The 23271-nt window shown below is 46.0% G+C and overlaps 1 protein-coding gene across 6 annotated transcripts in view; it reads left to right on the top strand.

The window, feature by feature from the left end:
• LDLRAD3 (low density lipoprotein receptor class A domain containing 3) overlaps nt 1-23271 on the top strand; it is a 294823-nt gene that overhangs the window by 137298 nt on the left and 134254 nt on the right. For all 6 annotated transcript variants that reach the window (XM_055281906.2, XM_063640997.1, XM_055281912.2 and 3 more), the window contains one exon: nt 16637-16762. In XM_055281906.2, coding sequence (XP_055137881.1) covers nt 16637-16762 — 126 coding nt within the window. The remainder of the gene's footprint in view (nt 1-16636; nt 16763-23271) is intronic.

Raw genomic sequence — 23271 nt, 5'->3', positions numbered from 1 at the left:
GGTACTTTTACAGATAGGAGAAGCATGTTCATACTGACTTCCTTTTAGTTCCTCCTTTACCACATTGTTCTGCCTCCAGGGCTTTACACAGGCGGCTTGGAACATCTTTGATTCCACAATTCCACAAACACTAAAATTTCAAATGTGGCCCAGGTGTCTTCTATGTATTCTCATTCTTTGCAGGTGCGACACAGAGTTTGTGAATTGGTAATAGTGGAATGAAAAAGGGAATGAGTAAGGCCTCACGCAGTAAATATTACACTGCTTTTCCGTCTAGACCGTGGCCGACCTCAGCTGAAACCGACCTTCCCCTGAGAACCCTGTTCTGATGCCAGCCTCCTCCCTAGTTTGGGATTAAGCATCCTATAGCTCCCCCATCAGGGCACTATTTGCATTACATGCAGAGGCTTCTTTACCTGTCTCTGTCTTCCACTATCACAGAGAGAGCCAGTCAGCTTCGCCTTTGAATCCCCACACGACTGACTCAGCACCAGACAGGTAATAGAATGCTTAGGAATATTTTGATATTGGCTAAACAGGGGCAGATTATTTATTGCCTCTTTAATCCTATTTTCTACTGGGCACAGGTAAATATAAATCCTTACAAAGTAGACAGAACTGAGTAAGTTTCAAAGCTCTAAAAAGGGCCTTTTTGCTTGAACAAAAACCATTTGTATATGAGCCCACAGCTTTTGTGTGTGAAGTAGAATTTGTATCTTGCACACAAATGGGGAAGAAGAGAGCAGTGTTGAAATGGGGAAAGATGATAAAGAGGCCAGTTGTTTCCTGGTGGATATTCATCTCGTGGTAACTCCTCTATCTGGGGTGTATTAGACTTGGCTTGAAGGAGTCCTGGCCAGAGTAGGTCCCACACTGACTGTGTAGCCATGATTCTTGGAGCGGCAATAACATCAGGAAGAAAGTAATGATGAGGCCATTTGCTCTGTGGGTATAAGAAGGTGGTAGAATCGGTCAGAGTAGGATGTTCACATTTTAGTGCCCATTGGGGTCCTTAGTATGCTTAGTAAAAATGCAGATTCCCCTAGGGGAGAGACTTAGGAATCTGCATATTCACAGGTGTCCCTGGGGATCCTGCTGCAGGTGGATCACTGACTTGTTCTCTGCAACACTGCCCCAGAGGATGGGGAATTCTGGAGAAATACTGGCAAGTAGGACAGTCCTAAGAGCGAGAACTTGCCCTTGCCCTTTGTCAGGGTCCTTAGTCAAAGGAGACCATGTAGCCCAGGAAAGTCAACTCAAGGAGCATCTCGCAGAAGGAGGACGCTGCATTTTCCCATGATTCCTGCAACCCAGGGAAACCAATTCCAGCAAAGATTGATGCCCTGTACCCGGTGCAAATTTAGAATGATAAAAAGAAGAGTCATGGTTTCCTTGACTAGACAGGAATGTCCCCTACTCTGCAGAATAATGAAATACACAGATGTTAAAATGAAAAGAGACAGAGATGGATGGAGAATAATAGAGTGCAGAGCAGTTAAGGAGCGACTTAACAAAAATGCAGAGGAACCATAGGATGCTCTCAGCCTTTGTGCTTCTAGGAGCGTCATTGCCAACATGAGAGAATCAGCCCATCGCAGACAATCCTAGGCTGGAGGCTTTTCTCATAGCCATCTGTGGCCAGAAGACAATACCAGTTCCTCGGGGAGGAGGCAGTCAACAGTCAAAAGGATACCAAAATGTAAAACATGCATATCCTTTGACCTGGCAGTTATACCTTCACGAGATAATATACAAGTGGGAAAAACAATGTATGTATCTGGTTGTGCATTGTTTATTGAAGACACCCCAAATGTCCATCAGTAATGGGATTCATGGGTACATAGACGCAGTAGAGTTACCCTTAGCCATTAAAAATGATGATGTGTACCAGTTGTTATTGACAAGAAAAGATGTCATAATATATTATGTAGCAAAAACAGATTTCAGAATAGCATATATTTTAAGGGTGCATTTAAGTAAAATTGTATGCTCGGATTTCTGCCTATTAATTCAGTCAGTAATTTTTGAGTAGCCTGTGTGGCTGGCACTTCTCTGGGCATTGGAGATACACAGTGAACAAGACAGTGGCCCTTCGCTATTGAAAGTGTGGTACCTGGAGCCAGCAGCATTGCCTGGGAGCTTGTTAGGAATGCAGGATCCCAGGCTCCACCCCAGACCCAATGCATTTTAACAAGGTCCTGGGGCAATCCATTTGCACACACTAGTTTTTGAGACCATGCCATAAGAGCGTGTTTACCAAAATGTCCACAGTATACTTCCCCACGTGGTGGCAATTTGTTATAAATTTTACATCTGTCTTTGTATGTGTCTCCATGGCTCGGCTTTTTCGCAGTGAGCTATGTCTCGTGTTGATAAAAGCAAGGGTGGTGATACTGTGGAACAGCTCCTCGTTCGTTGGGCTCTCTCAGCCACATACTGGCAGGATCCTGCGGCAGGAGTGGGAGGTGAGCAGGGGTTGAAAGTGAGTAGCTGTTGCTCATTTGGCCAACCACAGAGGTCTAGAAGAGAGATCCTGCAGACCCACAGCTGCAGCAGGAGCTGCTGCCATAGCCTGAGAGATGGAGCAGGTCTGATTAGCTGACTTCATGGCTGTTCTGGGGGAACAGAGAGGCTTCCACATTGCAGCCTCTGTCCAGCTCTTGTGTGTGATTGCTGCCTGGGAAGAGTCTGGGGAGGTGGCCAGAGACAGCAAGCCCACGCTGAAGTTTCCATCATCCTCCGGGACCTTGAGCAGCCCTGAGCCCTTCTCAGGCAGATTGGGAGCTACAGGTGTGATGTCTGGGGAATAGCCTTCTATACAAGGCCTGGAAAGTTCTGCTCCTGTAGGAGAGGGGCTTTTTCTTGGGAGTCTCTCCTGTACCTGTCCCAGATGAGGGGTTTGATCAGGTATGGCTCTAGGGTACCTTGCCTAAAGTGTAGTGTAGTTAAAAGAAGCTGGACTCAAGAGCAGAAGAACTGGACTATAGACCAGTCTGACCCTAAATAGCTGTGTGACTTTGGGCAAGTCCAGTTGCCTCTTTGGGCCTCAGTTTTCTAATCTGTGGAATGTGAGAATTAGTTACTGAGTGCACCTATGTGGGCTGCCTGCGTGCCCCAGTTGTTACGAGTCTTTGTCCTTAGGATATCACAACCTGGAGACACTGGAATGCCTCCTGGCCCCCTCTAGTTCTCACATGGACCCCAAATATTGGTCCCAGGACTGTCTCTGATTTATGACCTGGTTATCACTGGCCTCTGGTGAAATGGGAAAAATAAGGACATCTAGTGAACATGGAGCTATAAAGTTTCTACCCTTTCAGGGTAGAGAGTTCTTTACTCTGAGACTTTGCCTTCCTGCATTTTGGATGCTAAGGCAGCTGTTTATTTAGGGCATTAGTAAGTAGAGCTCATTGCGGGTGTTTTTGTAAGTCTTTGTGTAAAATAAAAAGTTGGCAATTGTGTTAGTCTTTCCTCCACTCTCATCTAGTTTTTTATTTTTTATTTTGCTGGTCTGCGAATTCCAGGACTGTGGGAAGTAGGCTCTAAAAAGTGGGGGGAGGACTTAGATCAGGAAATAAACCCAACCCACAGGATACCCTTGGTCCCCATCTTCCTGCTAATGAAAGCTGCCGCTTTGAAAAGTTTGTGGACCAGATCCTTGAAAAGTGGTGAATTCAAGTATTCGATGGAATAGGTCTGTCTGCCTTTGCCAGGGCTTCTCTTTAAAGACAGGCAGGGTCAGTCTTTCGCCTTCTGTTGGGCGCTGCTGAGTTCTATGAGGAAATCTCCCCTTTGTGGAAATGGGGGGTGAGAGAGGGACAGTCGGGGCCTTGCCCAGGACCCCCCTTCCCCACAGCCCTGTAGCAAGTCATGCAGGCAGGGAGCAGCTGACAGCTGTTGTCTGGGATAGGCTTCTCTCTGCCTCTGCCAGGCACTCAGCTGGTTGCCTGTGATCTGCTTTGCAGGCGTGTGACGATGCAAATGTAAATCATAACAGGACAGGCTCCCTTGACATAAACAGCAACTGAGCATGCTGACCAGGCAGGAAGTCTCATTAGTAATTCCTGAAAAGGGTGCAAGTACAGAGCCAAAGAGCCGGTTAATTGAATGATGGCTAATTCGTTTATAATTATTCATATTTTCACTCTTTTCTCTTTCTCCCTTAAAACCTAGTCCTCTGGAGCTGGGCCGGTCCTTAGAGAAATCTAAGGAGGCGGCAGAGCAGCTGTGCCAAGGGAAAGATTTGAGCCTTGACTCTGTTTACTAGCAGTGTCAAGTTACTTCACTTCTGGACCTCAGTTTTCTTATCTGTAAAATGTTTTTTTTGTGTGTGTGAGAACTTAAAAAGATATCCGTGAAAGAGAGCGCATACTAAGCATTCAGAAAATGCTAGCCATGTTCTCCAGCCTCACTCTTTCCTTTTATAGGTTCATTTGGACATTATGCAAATATTTGTGAGGCACATGGTGTAGGCACTGTACGGTGCAGCTCCTTTAAAAATGGTAAATGAAAGTATGCAAATGAGCGTACGTTCTTGGAGGCTGGAAGGCAGGGGCATTAGCCAAACAGCTTAATACAAAACTGGTGAGATCAAGTAGTGATGTGTCCTGTGAGGGGAAAGAAATGAAGGCTTGAGGGTTAGAGCGACTAAGGTGGGAGCATAGGTTCTACTGCAGATAGTGCAATGATTCAAGAGACTGAGTAAGATGGAGGAGTGAGCCATGCTGAGCCCTGGGAAAAAGACATTCCAGGCAGTGGGAACAGAGAGTGCAAAGGCCCTGAGGTGGGAATATGCTAGCTGGGCTTGAGAAGGAACAAGGAAGCCTGTGTAGTTAGATTTCCAAGATGGGAAGATCTTCATGGCCTTCATGAGAAAGCCTGGAATTGGAGAGCAGCATGATGACTCTAGGTTTTATTCTAAAGTAACGGGAAGGCAGTGACCTTCGTAGTAGAGGAGTGATGTGCTGAGGCTTATGAGGAAACACTCTCAGCGTAGATGGCAAAGCCTATAAGCATTCTTCCCTGATTCCCTCGAAAGGTGACCAGAACGAGACTGGCTGATCAGGGACCATGTGTCAGAAGCTTGAACCTGTCTGGAAGGACATGATGGCTGGAGAGCTGGCAGAGGGGCAAACTTGACCCTGGAAAATGGAATTCCTCTGCTTTTCTGTTACTGTAGACTTTCCCAACAGAAGCTAAAATGCCCATCTGTGCAGAAAAAGCATTAACACAGCAGGCCTGACTGCTGCCCTTTGAAAACTCTGCTTGGAACATTGGTCCTTGGCTGGCATCTGGAAACCTAAATTTCAGTAGGTTTCCCATTACCCAACTGTTAATGGTGGCTCACTGTGCCTAAACTGGCTGTGCAGACAGTGTAGTTGATGCTGTTTTTCTGCTGAAAGTCTGGAAATTTGGTGTACTGAGAATGCCTTTGTGACCAGCCTCTCATAAAAACCATGAGCACTGAGCCTCTAATGAGCTGCCCTGGTGGATGACATTTCACACATGTTGTCAACAACTTGTTGCTGGAGGAATTAAGCACATCCTGTGTGTCTACCCTGGAAGAATACTTGTGAAAGCTTGAGCCTGGTTTCCTGTGACTTCATTTCATATACCTTTTTCCTTGGCCTTTTTATCCTTTCACTGTAAGAAATCTTAGCTTTGATTATTTTATTTATTTTTTTTTTGAGACGGAGTCTTGCTCTGTCACCCAGGCTGGAGTGCAGTGGTGCAGTCTCGGCTCACTGCAAGCTCTGCCTCCCGAGTTCACTCCATTCTCCTGCCTCAGCCTCTCCGAGTAGCTGGGACTACAGGCGCCCGCCACCACGCCCGGCTAATTTTTTGTATTTTTTAGTAGAGACGGGGTTTCACCGTGGTCTCGATCTCCTGACCTCGTGATCCGCCCGCCTCGGCCTCCCAAAGTGCTGGGATTACAAGCGTGAGCCACTGCGTCCGGCCTCTTAGCTTTGATTATATGCTGAGTCCTGGGAGTTACCCTAGTGAATCATTGAATCTGTGTGGGCTTGGGGACCCCTGACACAGCGTCTTATATGAAGGGACTGTAGTGTTGATGTATCTCATTACCGATGATGTTGACCATGGTCACTTGGCTGAGGTGGTATCTACCAAGTTTCTCCACTGTCAAGTTACTGTTTTTCTCTTTGTAATTAATAACATATTGGGGACGCTACTTTGACACTGTGCATGTCCTGTTTCTCAAGTGTTTATTTTCTAATTTTAGCATCCAATGCCAGATCTTGCCTGTAACAGTAGTGTTTGCTTCGTGGTGACTTTCTGTTTCCTGCACCTCTTCTACATTTATTAATGAGAAGTCTTCAGTAAGGAAGAACTTTCCTTTCTCCCCTTTTTACTTACTTATTCAACAATTTTGGTATCAGTCTCAGGTACTAGATCCTTATTTTGTTGGCCTCAGATATTTATTTTATTCTCTGTGTCATAATCTGATACCATTGTTGATTTTGTTGCTTGGATGGTTCTAGCTTTGGCTATTGGGAACTTCAGGTTAACTTCTGTGTCCTTTTGACATGCTCCCATGATATTTGGACACTTATTTACTTTATTTCGACACTTCTGGCAACAGAAGATACTCTGGGTTCATCTTATTTGTATATTCTTCCCAGAATCAACCATTTCTCCAAGGAGGTTGGTTCTCTTTGTTGGATAATGGTATTTAGAAACCAAGATCTGGGTGCTAGGTGTGCTTATTGCTGTTGAGGTGTACTGCTTCTAGTCTCTCTCAGCAGACAGAGCTAGGAAATGTATGTATGTGCACTATCCCATACATACACACAAGTCAATATTTATTTTTGTCTGTCTGTCCATCCGTCCATCCATCCATCCATCCATACCGTCTGTCTAATTTTTAAAGACCTTGAGTTCATAATGGTGACCTCCAATTCCTTCAAATTTCCATTGGAAATTTTGGTTCAATTTCAATGAACCAAAGCCTCAGGATTCACTTTAGCCTTCTCACTGTCTTTTTTTTTTTTTTTTTTTTTTTTTGAGATGAGTCTCACTCTGTTGCCCAGGCTGGAGTGCAGTGGCGCAATCTCGGCTCACTGCAACCTCCGCCTCCTGGGTTCAAGCAGTTCTCTGCCTCAGCCTCCTGAGTGGCTGGGATTACAGGTGCCCACCACCACGCCCAGCTAATTTTTTTGTATATGTAGTAGAGACGAGGTTTCACCATCTTGGCCAGGCTGGTCTTGAACTCCTGACCTTGTGATCCCCCCACCTCGGCCTCCCAAAGTGCTGGGATTACAGGCGTCAGTCACCGCTCCTGGCCTAACCTTCCCAGTTTCTTTATTTGCAACTTCTTTCTCTGACAGAAATCTTACAATATATTTACATATTTGTTCAATAGTACACCCTAGTGCACCCAGAAGATAGTTTCAGAATTGATGACCCATACCCTTGGGAGAAACAAATATAACTAGTGTACAGTATTGTAGTTTTTTTTTTTCTTTAGCTTGATGGAATCTAGTCAACATACTGTTTTCCTGAGTTACTTAGGCTGGTTCTTTTCTTCCCCATCCCCTTCAGTGTGGTGTTGTTATTTACTAATAATACAGTTATGTTTACTTGTTATTGTTTATATTTCATTTTTAGTTTTCCCCACATGTGATAGATTTTAAGTGTTTATTTTTGGGGTATATAAAATACTACCATAGTTCTAAGATATACACTGCTCTGAGTATATTTACACAAGTATATGTTAAGTCAGATAGATATACTCGGAGAAATGTATAACCTTCTCATCCTGTTATCTTGTCTGATATCAGTTCTCCATGTTTTTTCACTCCTTTCCCACTCACCCCCTGTAGATAACCAATCTCTTTAGTGTCTGGTTTATCCTCCTGTATTTCTTTTGCGCAGATAAGCCAATACATGTATATTTTCTTATACCCCTTCTTTTCTTATATGGAGGGCAGCAAAGTACTGTTAGGGGAGCTTTGGGGTATCACTTTGCCAGCTGGAAATTTCTGTGGCCAGTGGCGTCTTTGCCCAAGTTTTGCTCTGGCCTGCTGGGCTCCTCTGCCCAAGTTTTGCTCTGGCCTTTGCTGGGCTCCTCTGCCCTCTTGACCTGGCAGGCTGTGCTCAGCTCCCACTACTGGCCTAGATCCCATACCTGCCAAGGGCAAGCCAGTTGCAGAGCAGTGAGGGTTGTGTGAGCGAGTGTGAAGTTCAGCCACTGCACAGCCAGGTATGCCAGTTGTGGTGGGGCAGGCAGCTCCAGGCACTGGCATGGGTGCCAGCTCCCTGCAAGGCTGTGGTTGGACCAGGCATACCATAAGCAGCTTCTATGGCTGACACTGGGGAACGCAGTGTGGTGCCTGGAAGCTTGGAGACTCCAGCAACCACAGAGCCCTAACGAGGGTATTACAACCCTGGCTTGGGGGTGCTCCTAGGTCTGGGCTCCCGGAAGGGCCACAGCTCTTCTCTTCTTTCTTCTCTCCTCTTGTCTCCCGCAACATGGTGGGCAAACAGCATGTTTCAGTCCTGTTTGTGTTATAGCTCTTTTAGCCGTGCCATTCAGCGAGTCCGTAGTTCGTGCCCTGCATCCGGGAAGAATGAGGTACACAGACAAGTGGAGGGTGAGCAAGACAAAGAGGAACTTTACTGAGCAATAGAACAGCTCAGAGGAGGCTCACAGTGGGCAGCTCCTCTCCTTAGCCAGGATGTCTTGATGAGTGTTCAGCTCTCAGCAGAGAGGGTAGCTCCTCTCTGCAGCTTGTCCCGTTGTCTCCTCAAGTCTGGCTGAGTCCGGGGCTTTTATGGGCCTCAGAGGGGAGGAAGTATGCCGATTAATCCATGGGCGGGCCTGGAAAAGTCCCCACTCTAGTCTGTGGGACCCACAGTCTGGCCCTTAGGCCTCAGGCCTTCCCTGGCTTGAAGACTGGGCTTCACCAGGGACCTGCCCCTTCCATCTAGGAGCATGTCTGCCTCCTGCTGCCTTTCATGGTGCCCAGGTTTGTGCCAAGGGGCACCTGCAGGGCAGTGCCAAGCTGTCTTCAACACCCCCTTGGTCTCCCTCCCATGTTTGTCTTCAAAGTCCAGAGGCAGCTGAGGTGGCAGGGCGCTGGTGTGTCAGTGCTGCCCTGAGTGTGCACACATCCGGCTGGGTTGCAACAGTGCCCAGGCTTGGCCTCAACTTTGCTCCAGGATCTGAGTGGGTGCTGACAGCAGGGAGAGGCCAGGGAGGTGGAGCAGACACCTCTGAGCCTGTGGGAGTATGGGGGGCCCTTCCTGGGCCCCCCAAGAGTGCAGAGATGTCTGCGTCTGCAGCTGGAATTTGGGTGGCTGCAGCCATGCCCAGAAGGGTGGGACTCCTGCCTGCTCCATGCTCCTGCTGACATTGTAGAGTGTGGCACTGCCCTGGGCCCAGCTCTGCCTCAGTGCCCCTCTCTGCCTGCATCTCCATGACTGACCACACTGCTTCCCTACCAGTGGACGATTTGGCTCAGCCCCATCACAGTGGCTCCCAGGGTGGCAGGCAAGGTGCAGGTGGTACAGCGGCCCCAGTCAACCCCACACAAATGAACCTGACACTTCCAGGGCCAGTCTCGTAAGTCCCAGCTATGCCTTCAGCTGGGTGCTCGCAGGCCCCTGGGATACAGTGGGGAGAGAGGTCAAGACTGTGGCGGAGGCTTCAGGTCTGGGAGCGGGTCCTACCAAGCTGTGTGAGGGTGGGGTGGTCGGCTGCCTCGGGGACGCAGGGCACAGGGGACCTACTGCCGCCACTGCTGCTCCTGCCGCCACTCCTGCCGCCATAGTTCATGCTTCCTCACTGCAGCTGGTGTGATGGCAGCTGAAAGAGTAAAGGCAGACCCAGAGCACGCCAAACGCAGTCAAGAGATCTTTATTAGCAGAGTCGGGTCAGGTCGCACAGAGAGAGAGAGTGCTGTTGGGATGGGATATTTATATCCCTTAGGGCTACGTGGGTATCGATGATTGAGTCTGGGGGCTGGGCCTGGGGATGAGCCGGGGGAGCGGGAGGTGTTATTTTCTTATTGGGTCTTTCTTGGAGGGTTTAACATTGCGTCAGGTGTGGAGAGGGAGGAAGAACCCGGAACTGTCGCCGTCTTGTGGTACGTTACGTGTCTGCGCCACCCAGCAGTCCTCCCTTTTGTTTTCTTTAAGAGGGGGTTGAGGGGCATAGTGATTCGTCTGGCTACTTCCTGCTGAGTGGGGGCGTTGTAAGAGGGAAAGAGAGTTTTAGGGAGGGCTGTTAGGGTGGTTCGACACGGGGTATGATGGGTATAATAGGAGAACAAGTTTGAGGAGGAGGGCACTATATGTGAACACCTCTTGGGGGGTGTAGTCTGTGAAGGTCCCTTGAAGATATAGATCTTCTAATGCCGTAAGCCATCTGAGCAGTAACGATGGATCAGCGATGAGCCAGCTGTCAGTGCAGAGATCGTTGAGGAACTGCTGGAATCGGTGTGTTGTTGTCATTTCGAAGACTGAAGTTTGACTGAAGGGCCGTTAGCAGGCTGTGAGACCGTCTATGGAGCCTGCTTCGTCTTCGCAGGTAGCTAAAAGTTGATAATTTCTAAGGAGAAGCTGGTTAAATTTAAGTCTGAAAGTTGGGCCTAGTGAAGTGGCTCCTAACCCTGTGCCTAGGAGAGAAGTTGTTAGAGAGATACCGAGCATGAAGGGTAAAAAGATGGCTTGTTTTTGTCAAGGGCCTGTGAGAGAATTGGACTCAGGGTGATCAAACTGGTAGGCCTGGAGGCCTTCGGAAAAGGAGAGTAGAGACTAGAGTGGTAGGTCCAATGTTGAGACATTGTAAAGGGGAGTCGGCCGGCAGGGATGCAGAGCCTCCCATTATGAGAGGAGGGGAATATACGGCGTCGGGCTAGGTAGGGCGTCCCCTATTAGCCGATCGACTGTGTGGTGAGTCAGAGCTTCTGAGTCGATCGTCACCGAAACGGAAGGACTGATGGGCCTTTGGAAGGCCAAGGGCCGTAGGCCACCTGGTACCAGGATTTTAGTGAGCGAGGAGGAGGGGCCCAGGCCGGGCGAGTGAGAGGGAGGGAGAAAACTCAGTTCCCTGGAGGCCGAGACTGGGTTTGGTAACTTGGGGTATACAGGGGCCGGGGAGGGAGGAATTGATGGACTTGAAGCAGTCGGAAGTGGGAACTTGAGAGGAAGTCCTTGATTGAGGAATAGTTGCCAAGAGGAGTGTATGGGGATGGTGTTGACTGGTGAGTGTAATTGTGTGACTGTACTTCGGTCTCACCTAGCGAGATGTGCTCGTTGACTTGGGACAAGACTTGTTGAGAATTAGTTTTGAGTGTGCGGGTGATGGTTAGGGTTTGTGCTGGGTAGGACCAGGCATTGCACTGAGTGTAGCTGATGACATTTGTGTGTGACCTTCTGTGAGCGTTGTAGGAGACTGCTAGGGGAGGAAAGTCCATGGAGGAGGATATAAGAGGCGGAGAGCCAGAAGAGAGGGCCTGGAGTATGAAGTTTATATTTCTGGAATAAGGCTGTAGGGAGTAACTTTATCCAGTCTAGATGGAGTTCTAATGACAGTTTAGTGAGGATTTCCTTGAGTGTACGGTTGGCACGTTCAACCTTTCCAGAGGATTGGGGGTGATAGGGGATGTGGAAATGCCGCGGGATGTTAAGAGCGGCAGCTATATTTTGTGAGCAACGAGTGGGGTGGATCTGGGGAGGGCAGTTGGGTTAAACGTGATGGAGGTTTTGAATTTAGAGGGGATGTACCTTCCTAGTAGGGGAAGGGGGCATTGGGGCATGACTAGGAACTGGTGAGAAAATATATGGCCGGAGAAGGTGCAGGAGAGAGGAGGGGTGGCTCTCGGACGTATGATTTGGCCTCCAACCCCGACTATAGGAGGTCCAAAAAGGGAAGCGACACCCCAGAATTCCCTCAAAACCGAGAAGGTAGCTCTGGTGTCAAGGAGGAATGTGATGAGGCGTCCATCCACCATTAGAGAGACCCTGGGCTCCTGTGTGGTGATAAGTTGTGTCGGGAAAGGAGTCCCAAGGCCCCGTCAGTCTTCGATGGCCAGTCCTAAGAGGTCGGGAGTGGGGCTGGGGGCTGGCCCAGCTTCCCTTTGGGAGCCGGGGAAGTCTACGGCCCAGTGGCCAGGCTGGTGGCATTTAGGACACGGCTGTGGGGGTGGGGGCTGGGATTTGGGCACTCTCGGACCCAATGACCTTCCTTTCCACATTTTAAACAGGGCCCAGGGGGCTGACGGTGAGGCGGATGACTGGAGGATTTATGCCGTGCGACCGTGACACGGGCCGAGGGGAGGCCTGGAGGGCTTGTGCTAATAATTGGTATTTTTGCCTCTTTGCTTTCTCGTCCTGGTTATGATAAACCTTGAACGCCATTGCCAATATCTCGGATTGAGGGGTGAAGGGGCCTCTGTCTAACTTCTTTAGTTTTTGTCTGATGTCGGGAAAACTTTGTGCAAAGAAATGGGATATGAGGAGTTGTCTACCATTGGGGGTTTCTGGGTCTATGTTGCTGTATTGTTGGAGTGCCTTTGTAAGGCAGTCTAGAAAGGCGGATGGGTTTTCATGTTTGTCTTGTATTATTTCATGGAGTTTTTCAAAATTAACTGCCTTTTGGGCTGCTTTGCGTAGTCCAGCCATTAGGCAGGTAGCAAAATGGTCTCTGGCTGCTACTCATTTTGGGTGTTATAGTCCCAGTTAGGCTTTCGCTCGGGCACTGCCTGCGCCCCCAGTGGCAAGGCTGGGGTCGTTTGGTGAACCTCGTCTGTGTAAGTGCGAGCCTGTTCCCAGACTCGTCTACGCTCCTCAGGGAGAAGGGTGTTGGAGAGGACTGTGTAGATGTCATGGAAGGTGAGGCTGTAAGCTTGGAGATGGTACTGAAATTCCTTAATGTAGGAAGTGGAATTGGAGGTGTAGGAACCTAAGCGTTTTTCAATTTGGGGTAAGCCAGCTATGGAGAAGGGAACGTGGACTCAGACGATACCTTCTGCTCCAGCTACTTCTCTAAGGGGGGCAAGAATGGGATGGTGAGATCTCGAGCGGGTGTTGGGAGGGCCGGCGGAAGTGACGAGGAGGAAGGAGAGGAAGGGGCGGGGTCGAGTTGGGGAGGGTGGCGGCCGGAAGGGTGGCAGCCGGAAGGCGAGGCGGAGGGTGGTGGTACTGGGGGGGCTCGTCAGCTGGGTCGAAGTCGGGGGCAGAGGGAGGGGTTGGCAGTTTAAGAGCGGCAAGGAGCTGTTAGGGTTCACAAGGGAGGCAGAGGTTAGGTCTGTCCTGTAGGAGGAAGAAGCCGTGAATATATGGGATCTCTACCCATTTTAGAGCGGCTAGGGTGGGGATCGAAGGGCTCTGTTAACGGTCTGCCTGAAAGGTAGGCCCCGGAGGGAAAGACTTACCGAAATGAGGCCGGTGTTGTGCGGAGAGGTCGGCGAACAGGAAAATGGGTGAAGACTGGTTTGGGGTCTGGGTCGGGCCTAGAAAAGGATCGGGATCCCACTGAAGGGTGGGGAGTCCCGATCCGAGTCACGGCACCAATGAAAGAGTAAAGGCAGACCCAGAGCACGCCAAACGCAGTCAAGAGATCTTTATTAGCAGAGTCGGGTCAGGTCACGCAGAGAGAGAGAGTGCTGTTGGGATGGGATATTTATATCCCTTAGGGCTACGTGGGTATCGATGATTGGGTCTGGGGGGCGGGCCTGGGGATGAGCCGGGGGAGCGGGAGGTGTTATTTTCTTATTGGGTCTTTCTTGGCAGGTTTAACATTGCGTCAGGTGTGGAGAGAGAGGAAGAACCCGGAACTGTCGCCATCTTGTGGTACCTTATGTGTCTGCGCCACCCAACAGCAGCGGCCACTCTGAACAGCCCACTGCTGCCATCAGTACTATAGATACTCTTTTGTACTTTAATTTTTTTTTTTTTTTTTTTTTTTTTTGAGATGGAGTCTCGTTCTGTCGCCCAGGCTGGAGTGCAGTGGCACAATCTTGGCTTACTGCAACCTCTGCCTCCCGTGTTCATGCCATTCTCCTGCCTCAGTTTCCCAAGTAGCTGGGACTACAGGCACACGCCACCACACCCAGCTAATTTTTTGTATTTTTAGTAGAGATGGGGTTTCACCGTGTTAGCCCGGATGGTCTTGATCTGCTGACCTCATGATCCGTCCGCCTCGGCCTCCCAAAGTGCTGGGATTACAGGCATGTGCCGCCACGCCCGGCTGTACTTTACTTTTTGACTTATCAGTATGTCCTGGAAATCACTTCATATCAGTTTATAGAGACCTTTCATAATAAGCTTTTTAAACTTTGGTCATCAGAAAAAAATTTCTATCAGCCCAAGGATCAGTTTTTAAATTCTGTGAACTTAATGATGGTGATGATGATGACGGTGATGATAAATAGCATACACATTACCATTAATTGAGCATCTACTGTATACCATACTGTATACTGTTTTGTATAGATTATCTCACTTAATTTTTACTATAGCCCGAGGAAGTAGATGTTACCTCCAATTTACTGATAAGTGTTGTGGATGCAACTGGTTGGGGCTGATGTCATGGGTGGTAAAAGAATACCAAGACGGTCATAGGTAAAGAAAGGCAGATTTTTAGCGAAAGTACAAAAATATATTGCATGGGTGCAAGTGGCAGCACAGCAGCGAAGGGGCTATCTGCAAAGCGGCAGGGACTGGAGGAAAGTTTTATAGGGTCATGCTGGAGGGGCCTACTTGTGGAACGAGGTATTTAATGAAAGGATGTTGGGCCAGTGGGTTTGTGATTAGTTGTTTCTTGGAACAATTGTTCTCCCCCACTTGGGCCCTCTTACTTGTTGTTGCTTACTTATCAGGATGCCACAATAAGGAAACTGAAGTCCAGCAAAATTTAGAAACTTGCCGAAAGTCATAAAAAATAGAGTTCGAATTTGAACCCAGGACTGTCCTGAGTTTATGCTTTGAGAAGAGTGCACCAGTACCATGACAGAAGTTCCAAGGTGAAACAAAGCCACATGGGTTTTTAAAACCTGGAACATTTCAGCTCTTAAAACCCTGATGATTGTGAGTTGGCTCTTGCCAAAGTCAGCATGTTACAGACAGCAAGAACATGAAGATAATTTATTGCCTGTTTGTTTCAAAGAAATGGCCCTTGCTTCTTGGAGGACCATGGGTCCTGCCTCTAAGACAGGAGACAAGAGGGATGCTACATAGGGCCTGCTACCTGGGATGTAGCAATAGATCTCATCTTACATCTCCTGATCGCAAGCCAGAGCACCAGAACCATTAACAGGAGAGTACATTACCCCACAGGGCTGTTTGGTTTAGCACGACACTCAATCAAGCCCAAGCTACAGCAGTTTCTGCTAAAACTGTTTGTACAGCATGAGTGGAAGAAGAATTTATCTGGAGCAGGAGTCTGGCTTCTGTTGTGAAAAATGACAGCCTCTGGCAGAGAGAGAGGCAATGCTGTTGAGTTGGTTGAGATCGGGGCTTCTGGAATCTGCGAGCTGGGCCTCACCCGGTGCTTGATTTTCCAGCTGTGTGACCTTGGGCAAGTCACTTCATCTCTCAAAGCACATTTATGAAGTGGTGATAAGAACCATACTCATTTGCTTGGGGCTCCCAAGACCACCCCAGATTCAGCGATTTGCCAGGAGGATTCACAGGACTCAGTATATGATCATACTCATGGCTGTGATTAATTACAGCAAAGGGATACAAAGCAAAATCAACACGGGTAAAAGACGAATGGAATAAAGTCCAGAGGAAACCAGGTTCAGGCTTCCAAGAATCCTCTCCCAGTTGCGTCCAAAGGATGCACTAATTCCCCTAGCAATGAGTTGTAATGTAACAACATATGTGGAATGTTATCGACCAGGGAAACTCACTAGAGACTCAGTATCCAGAATTTTTATCAGGGGCTGATCATGTAGGCACCCTCTGTTCAGCATGTACCAAAATTATAGCCTCCCAGAAGGAAGGAAAGCAGGGGTGTTCAGTGTAAGTTGTACTGCCTGCATAAACAGTCTAGGCACAGTGAGCCACTCTTGTTAGTTAGGGTGATGCAAAGTCTCCCAAAATCCAAGTTCCCAGACTCCAGCCAAGGAAGAGCCAGCCTTGCAAGGAGGTCTTTGTAAGCGTAGCAGTTTCAGTTCTGTTGTTACCTCTTTTCTGCCCATCATCCCATTGGGTGATTGCTGGGTGGTTTAAATGAGATGATCCATACAAAGCTCTCAGCACACTCCCTAGTATGGTGAATACTTACTAAATGTTGATTACAGTTCCTTTGACATTCAGGGAATGAATTTTGATTGGTGCTTCAGCACCCTCATCTACTCGTCATCCATTTACTTACCTGTACTTTGTTCATGGCTTCGTTCAGCACATTTTGATTGGCACCTGCTGTGGTGCAGGGGCTATGTTAGCCTCTTGGGTACTTTTGAAGCATTCCTCTCTAGACAATGTGGCGTGTGGGTGTCCAATCTGGCTGGGTGTTTGAGGTGGGTGGTGGTAATGAGAAGAAAGCTTCAGGAACTTTAAGATAAATCTTAAGTGGACTCATTTTCACATTCAGTGTTAGTGGGATGAGCATGCAGTCATCTGAGAACATCTCCTGATGTCTTGCTGTTTCTTTTTCTTCCTGCAGCCAAGGCTAAGTCTAAATGTGGCCCAACCTTCTTCCCCTGTGCTAGCGGCATCCACTGCATCATTGGTCGCTTCCGGTGCAACGGGTTTGAGGACTGTCCCGATGGCAGCGATGAAGAGAACTGCAGTAAGTGCTGCACACTTGAACACTGTGATCCCTTGTTCTTTCCCGCCACCCCAACTTGTCCACATTGGTCACGCTCATCATGTGCTTCTTATACCTAGAAGCTCAGGCATTCTCTTCTGTTACCCAGATTCTGTTCTTTCCCACTTCTTGTGTAAATCTGTAAATGTTCAGCCACCATTAATCAGGGGCTCTATACCAAGTGCGCTGAGCCTGAGGCTTGCTGTATTTTCAGTTATGACAATAGCTCTGCAAATGCAGATGTATTATTATCCTTAGTTAACAGATAAGAAATTTCAAGTTAGAGAAGTACATTAACTGATCCAGGGTCACATAGCTCATAAGAAGTAGAGTAATTTCTAGGTTCATTCAAACCCTCATCTGACTAATACAACACTTAATGTTTATGTGCTCGCTTACTTTTTTCTTACTTTGAATTCTTTTCTTGAAAAAGTTGGCCAGGTGTGGTGGCTTGCACCTGTAATCCCAGCACTTTAGAAGGCTGAGGAGGGAGGATTGCTTGAGTCTAGGAGTTCAAGACCAGCCTAGGCAACAAGGTAAAACCCTATCTCTACAAAAAATACAAAAGTTAGGTGGGCGTGCTGGCACATGCCTCTAGTCCCAGCTACTCAGGAAGATGAGGTGGGAGGATGCTTGAGCCTGGGAGGTCAAGGCTGCAGTGAGCTGAGATGGCACCACTACACTCCAGCCTGGGCAACAGAGCAAGACCCTGTCTCAAAAAAAAGTGTTTATGTGTTAGTTGTATGCATGCTATAAAAATTTATTCTTGAGAAAACAGTTCAAGTAGCATAGATGAAGTTAATGTCCTCCTTGACTGTGACCACCCTGATTTGTTTTACCTGCTGTATAATATTCCCCTGGTATCAATGTGCATGCACACACACACTCATGTTCACTCCCTCTCACCTTGCACCTTGGCAGTCTTGCTGTTGGGTTTAACTACTCCTTGCCTTGGATACATGCAGATCCTTCCTTTTAGCATCTTGCTGTCCACAGTGACTTTGCGTACAGCAGCCTCAGTGACCTTCAAGCATCTCTTCTTTGCCTTTAATACTGGCCCAGCTCACCCATCAGGTTGCTTCATGCCTGCCACTGGTCACTCTGGTCACTGTTTCTTCTTCTTTCCCCATTCCTCAAAATGTTTAGACTACTTGAGCCTTCATAATTATCATTGGCTCTGAACAAACTTACACATTTATTTTCTGTGCATATATATATATATATATATATATATGACTTTATGTTTTAGAGCGGTTTGAGGTTCACAGCAAAACGGAGAGAAAGGTACAGAGATTTTCCAAATCCTCTGCCCCAGCACATGCACAGCTTTTCCCATTATCAACATCCCCAGCCAGCGTGATACAATTGTTACAATCAAACCTGTGTTAACACATCAAGTCCATAATTTACATTAGGGTTCACTCTGGCGTTGAACATTCTATGGATCTTGATAAGTATATCATGACACGTAGCCACCATTATAGTATCATACAGAATAGTTTCACTGCCCTAAACATTTTCTGTGCTTGTCCTATTCATCCCTTTTTATACCCCCACGGCATATTTTAATAAATATTTTTCTTCTGATTATTGTAAAGAACTTAAAAAATATAAACAAGTATAAAGAAGAAAGCAAAACTGCCCATATCCCATAAGTTAGAATGAGACACTATTAATATTTATCCCATTGTGTGCCAGCTCTTCCCTCCCCTCTGCTCCCCCTTCCCTCCCCTCTCCCTCTCTCTCTCTTCTTGTCTTCTCTCTCCCTTTCTCTCCTCCTCCCTCTCTTCCCATCTGTCCCACTTTCCTCCCCACCTTTCTCTCACTCCTTCTCCTCTTCTCTACACACACACACACACACACACACACAGCCGCCTTCTCTAAGCACAATGTACTTACTTGCAATGTCCTGTATATTGTGACCATTTTCACATTATTAATTTTTTCCAAACATAAGTTTTAATGACTTCAGTGATTCTTTTGATAGATTATGTTCTTCCTCCTACCTCATTGGCTCGATTTTAAGTTTCTGACAAGGAGGATGACTGTATTCTACGTCATTTATGCCTTTCTAGGGAGAAATCATGGCTGTCCCTTCCCAGTAGGGGCACAGGAAGTTTCTAACTCTCCCCTGCATTTTGTCCTGTTGCCTTATTTCATCTTCTGGGCCTCAAGTGTCAGGAATCCGGCACAGCCAGGAGATGATTGTGTGGTTAGCAGAGTGATGGACATGCACCCTAGCAGGGAGGTTGTGTATCACTAAGAGGATAGGGGTGTAACTGGGAGAAATGGCTCTGGACCCAGACTCTGGGTTTGGATTTGTGCTGTACCCTAATGAAGCATGAGTCAGATATGCCACATCATCTCTTGCATAGCGGTTTCCTGGTCTCCATACTGGGGGTGCTGAGAGCCTGCTTCCCAGGATTGCTGGAGAGTTAGATGAAATAATAACTGAAAAGTACTCAGTATAGTGGCTGGCACAGAGTAATTGATATTTTAAAATAGTGGTTTAAAACAAAACTGTAAGAGAAGACCATAGTTACTAGGATTTTGCCTTTGATTTTGGACTTACAATATTCTTCTTTTGCGTTTTAGTTAATCCTTTAGTAAGTGAGTATCAGCTTGATCTCTGCTTCCTGCTGTCCATGGGGACATGGGGATCTTATAATCTAAGGGAGAAATTACACAGACACACACACACACACACACACACGCACACGCACACACACACACATCCTGGAATAATCCAATGGCAATAAAATGCAAGTATGACACATTATAGTATAAGCATTCTAAATGATTATGTCATCCTATATGTTCCCTGCCATAATTAAAGACCTTATATGATTTAAATGTTTGGACATTGGTCTTTAATTTTCTCTTTCTTTTTGAGACAAGGTCTTGCTCTGTCACCCAGGCTGGAGTGCAGTGGTGCCATCACAGCTCACTCCACCCTCAACCTCCTGGGCTCAAGTAATCCTCCTACCTCAGCCTTGTGAGTAGCTGGGATCACAGGGGCGTGCCACCACACCCACCTAATTTAAAAAACAATTTTTGTGTGTGTGTAGAGATGGCATTTTACCCTGTTGCCCAAGCTGGTCTCGAACTCCTGGGCTCAAACAATCCTCCCACCTTGGGTTCCCAAAGTGCTGGGATTATAGGCATGAGCCACCATGCCTGGACTTGTCTTTAATTTTCTAAGTGAGTAAATTATACCTATTCCAAACTATGCCAATGAGGATTAAGCCAGCATCTTCCTCTGACATAGCTACCATTTAAAAACTGGTTCTGAAGCTGGGCGAGGTGGGGTACCCGTCTTAGCCCTAGCTACTCAAGAATGTGAGGTGGGAGGATTGCTTAAGCCCTGGAGTTCAGGATCGGCCTGGGTAACATAGCAAGACCCCATCTCTATAAAAATAAATAAGTAAATACAATTTTTTTTTAATTAGAAAAAATAGTGATTCTAGCTCACTATTTTGGAAAGTGGTAAATAAAAGTATGAGTCAAACTATTTATCCCCTCATTCCCATGTGAATTATACTTCAGAATAATCAAATAGCTGACTTTAAAAGGTTATTTTTTATTGAAGAATACCAGCTAATAGAAGAATAAAGAAATTAGAGTATCTTCATTTTGTAACTCCTAATGAAAAATGGGTCTAGGTAATGATCATCAATGACTGCTTAAAACCATTAGGTAAAAAATGGATGGGGCCTTCGTAATGGAGAGATCAGGCTAAAAACTCCTGAATCTACCAGTCAGTCTTTTCACAGACAGCTTTGAATCAGTGTGGATTCACTTCAAGTAGAATGTATTAATAGAAACCTCGCCACTCTCCAGGTCACTTTAGAGTATAGTTGTCTTATATAATACATCTGTGTACACAAGCCACCCCACAAGACCGTGTTTTAATTTTTGCTTTAAATATTCAAACATATTTTGAAGAGTTCCAAAGGTATTGTATTTACCCGGATATTCACCATTTGATCACTCTTCCTTCATTCCTGATATTGCCAAGTCTTCTTCTAGTATCATTTTCCTCCTCTGTGAAGAACCTCTTCAGCAATTCTTCTGAAGTTGGCAACAAATTATCTTAGCTTGCCTTCATCTGAGAATGTCTTTATTTTACCTTCATTCCTAAAGGATATTTTTACTGCATATAGAATTCTGAGCTGACAGTTCTTTTCTATAAGCACTTTAAGTATGCCACTTCTATCTGGCTTTTACGATTTCTGAAGAGAAATTTACAGTCGTTCAAGTTCTTTCCCCGTAGATTATACATCATTTTTCTTTAGCTGCTTTGAAGTTTTTTTTTGTTTTTGTTTTTTTGTCTTTAGTTTTCATCAGTTAGATCATAGCGTGTCTGGGTATAAATTTCTTTGAGTTTATCCTGTTAGGGTTCTCTGAGCTATTTGAATCTGTAGGTTTTTGTCTTTTGCTATACATTTCAGCTATTATTTCTTCAAATATTTTTAAAGTACTATACGTTTTCTCCTTTCTTTATGGGAGTCTAATGACAACAATGTTAGATCTGTTTTTATAGTCCCACAAGTCCCTGAGGCTCTGTGAGTTTTTATTTTTTTATTTTTTGGGGGGTAGGCCAGGGTTTCACTCCATCACCCAGGCTAGAGTGCAGTGGTGCGATCATGGCTTACTGCAGCCTCAACTTCCTGAGCTCCAGTGATCCTCCCTCCTCAGCCTCCTGAGTAGCTGGGACCACAGGCATGCACCACCATGCCTAGCTAATTTTTTGTGTGTGTGTGTTTTTTGTAGAGGTGGGTTTTGATACGTTGCCCAGATTGGTCTCAAACTCCTGAGCTCAAGTGATCCGCCCACCTCAGCCTCCCAAAGTGCTGAGATTACAAGCGTGAGTCACCACACCAGAACTCTGTTCATTTTTAATCACTCCTTTTTCTTTTGATTGTTCATATTGGACAATTTCTATTAATCTGTCATCAAGCTCACTTACTCTTTCATCCATCATTTCCAGTCTGCTTTCAAGCCTATATAGTGTTTTGTTTTGTTTAGTTGTTTAAATTTCAGTTACTGTATCTTTCTGTTCTAAAATGTCTTTTTGGTTTTCTTATATCTTCTCTTTCTTTGCTGAGACTTTCTTTTTTTCCATTTGTTTTGAGAGTGTGTGTGATTGCTTACTCGAGTATTTATGTAATAGCTGCTATAAAATCTTCATCATATAACTTCAACATCTGTGTCATCTTGGCATTTCTCTGTTGATTGTCTTAACCCAAATGAATTGAGATTTTCTTGGTTCTTAATATGACAAGTAATTTTGGATTATATTCTGGATATTTTGATTATTATGTATGACACTCTGGGTCTTATTTGAAGCCTAGGGGGAGTGCTTATGTATGTGTTTTCGTAGGTAAATGACCCGGGCAGGTCAGGCCACAGGTTTCTACCAGCCTCTGTGGGCTATGGTTACAATCGTTTTCACGCTGTTTTTGCAATGCTATTTGGATGTATCCTGCCTGTGCCCTTACCAGTAGTTTGTGAGTTCAGTCTTTGATGTGCTGATTAGGACCAGGTCCATGTGCATGCAGCTTGAGGGGATCATTCTAGGAGTTTGTAAACAGTTTTATGGGTTAGCTTTTCTGAGCTCCTTTCTCTTCTTAGTGTCTCTGGTTCTTTCCAGTTTCCTGGGGCTCCAAAAGGGAGAAAATACGGTAAACTCACCACCATTTTGGTGATAGTTTAAATTTTGGTCTTATTCTCCATTTGGCCTGCTCCAAATTACCCTTCACGGCTACTGCATGCATTCTCTTCAGGTTTTTTAAGTGATATTCTGTGGGAAAGCCAGAGTGAGGTGTGATGACTGCATCTGACCTGGAGCAGGAACTTCCATAAGCCAGTTTCAGCAGCACAAAAAGACAGTCGTCTGATGCGGTGCAAAGGAATACACATCACCATTATGAGATTGTTCTGCCAAAAACATCCCACCTGAATCTGATTGAGCCTCTAAATCTAACCATTAGTTTACTGGAAATTCAGGGACAGGGGAATATGTTAATGACCCCACAGGGAGGCATACTTTTAGATACAGAATGTGGGAAATTCTTCAAGACCTGGTTTCATTCATAAATAAATTCTAAGAAAAAACAGAGGAAAAGGGAACTTATAGATTGAAAGAGTAAAAGACAAATTAAGCAAATGTGATGTGTGGACCATATTTGAATGCTGATCATACAAATCAACTATTAAAAAAATTGAGATAGAGAAATTTAAATCGTGGTTTGATACTTGATATTAAGGCATTATTATTTGTTTTTAATATGTAAGAATGATATTGTGTCTATTTTTTAAAGTCCTTTTAGAAATATATACTGAAGTATATAAAGAGATTATGTGCTATCTGGGATGCACTTCAAGCCAGTTCCATCAGGGATTGAAACAAAATGGTCAGTGAGTTGATAATTGTTAAACCCATGGAATTCAATAAACCAGTCGTATTTTTGTATATGTTTGAAATTTTC

This window comes from Symphalangus syndactylus, chromosome 6 (genome assembly GCF_028878055.3).
Source record: "Symphalangus syndactylus isolate Jambi chromosome 6, NHGRI_mSymSyn1-v2.1_pri, whole genome shotgun sequence".
In the NCBI taxonomy this organism is placed as follows: Eukaryota; Metazoa; Chordata; class Mammalia; order Primates; family Hylobatidae; genus Symphalangus; species Symphalangus syndactylus.
The sequence above is the reverse complement of the archived record's forward strand: the minus strand, read 5'-3'. Positions and strand labels throughout refer to the sequence as shown.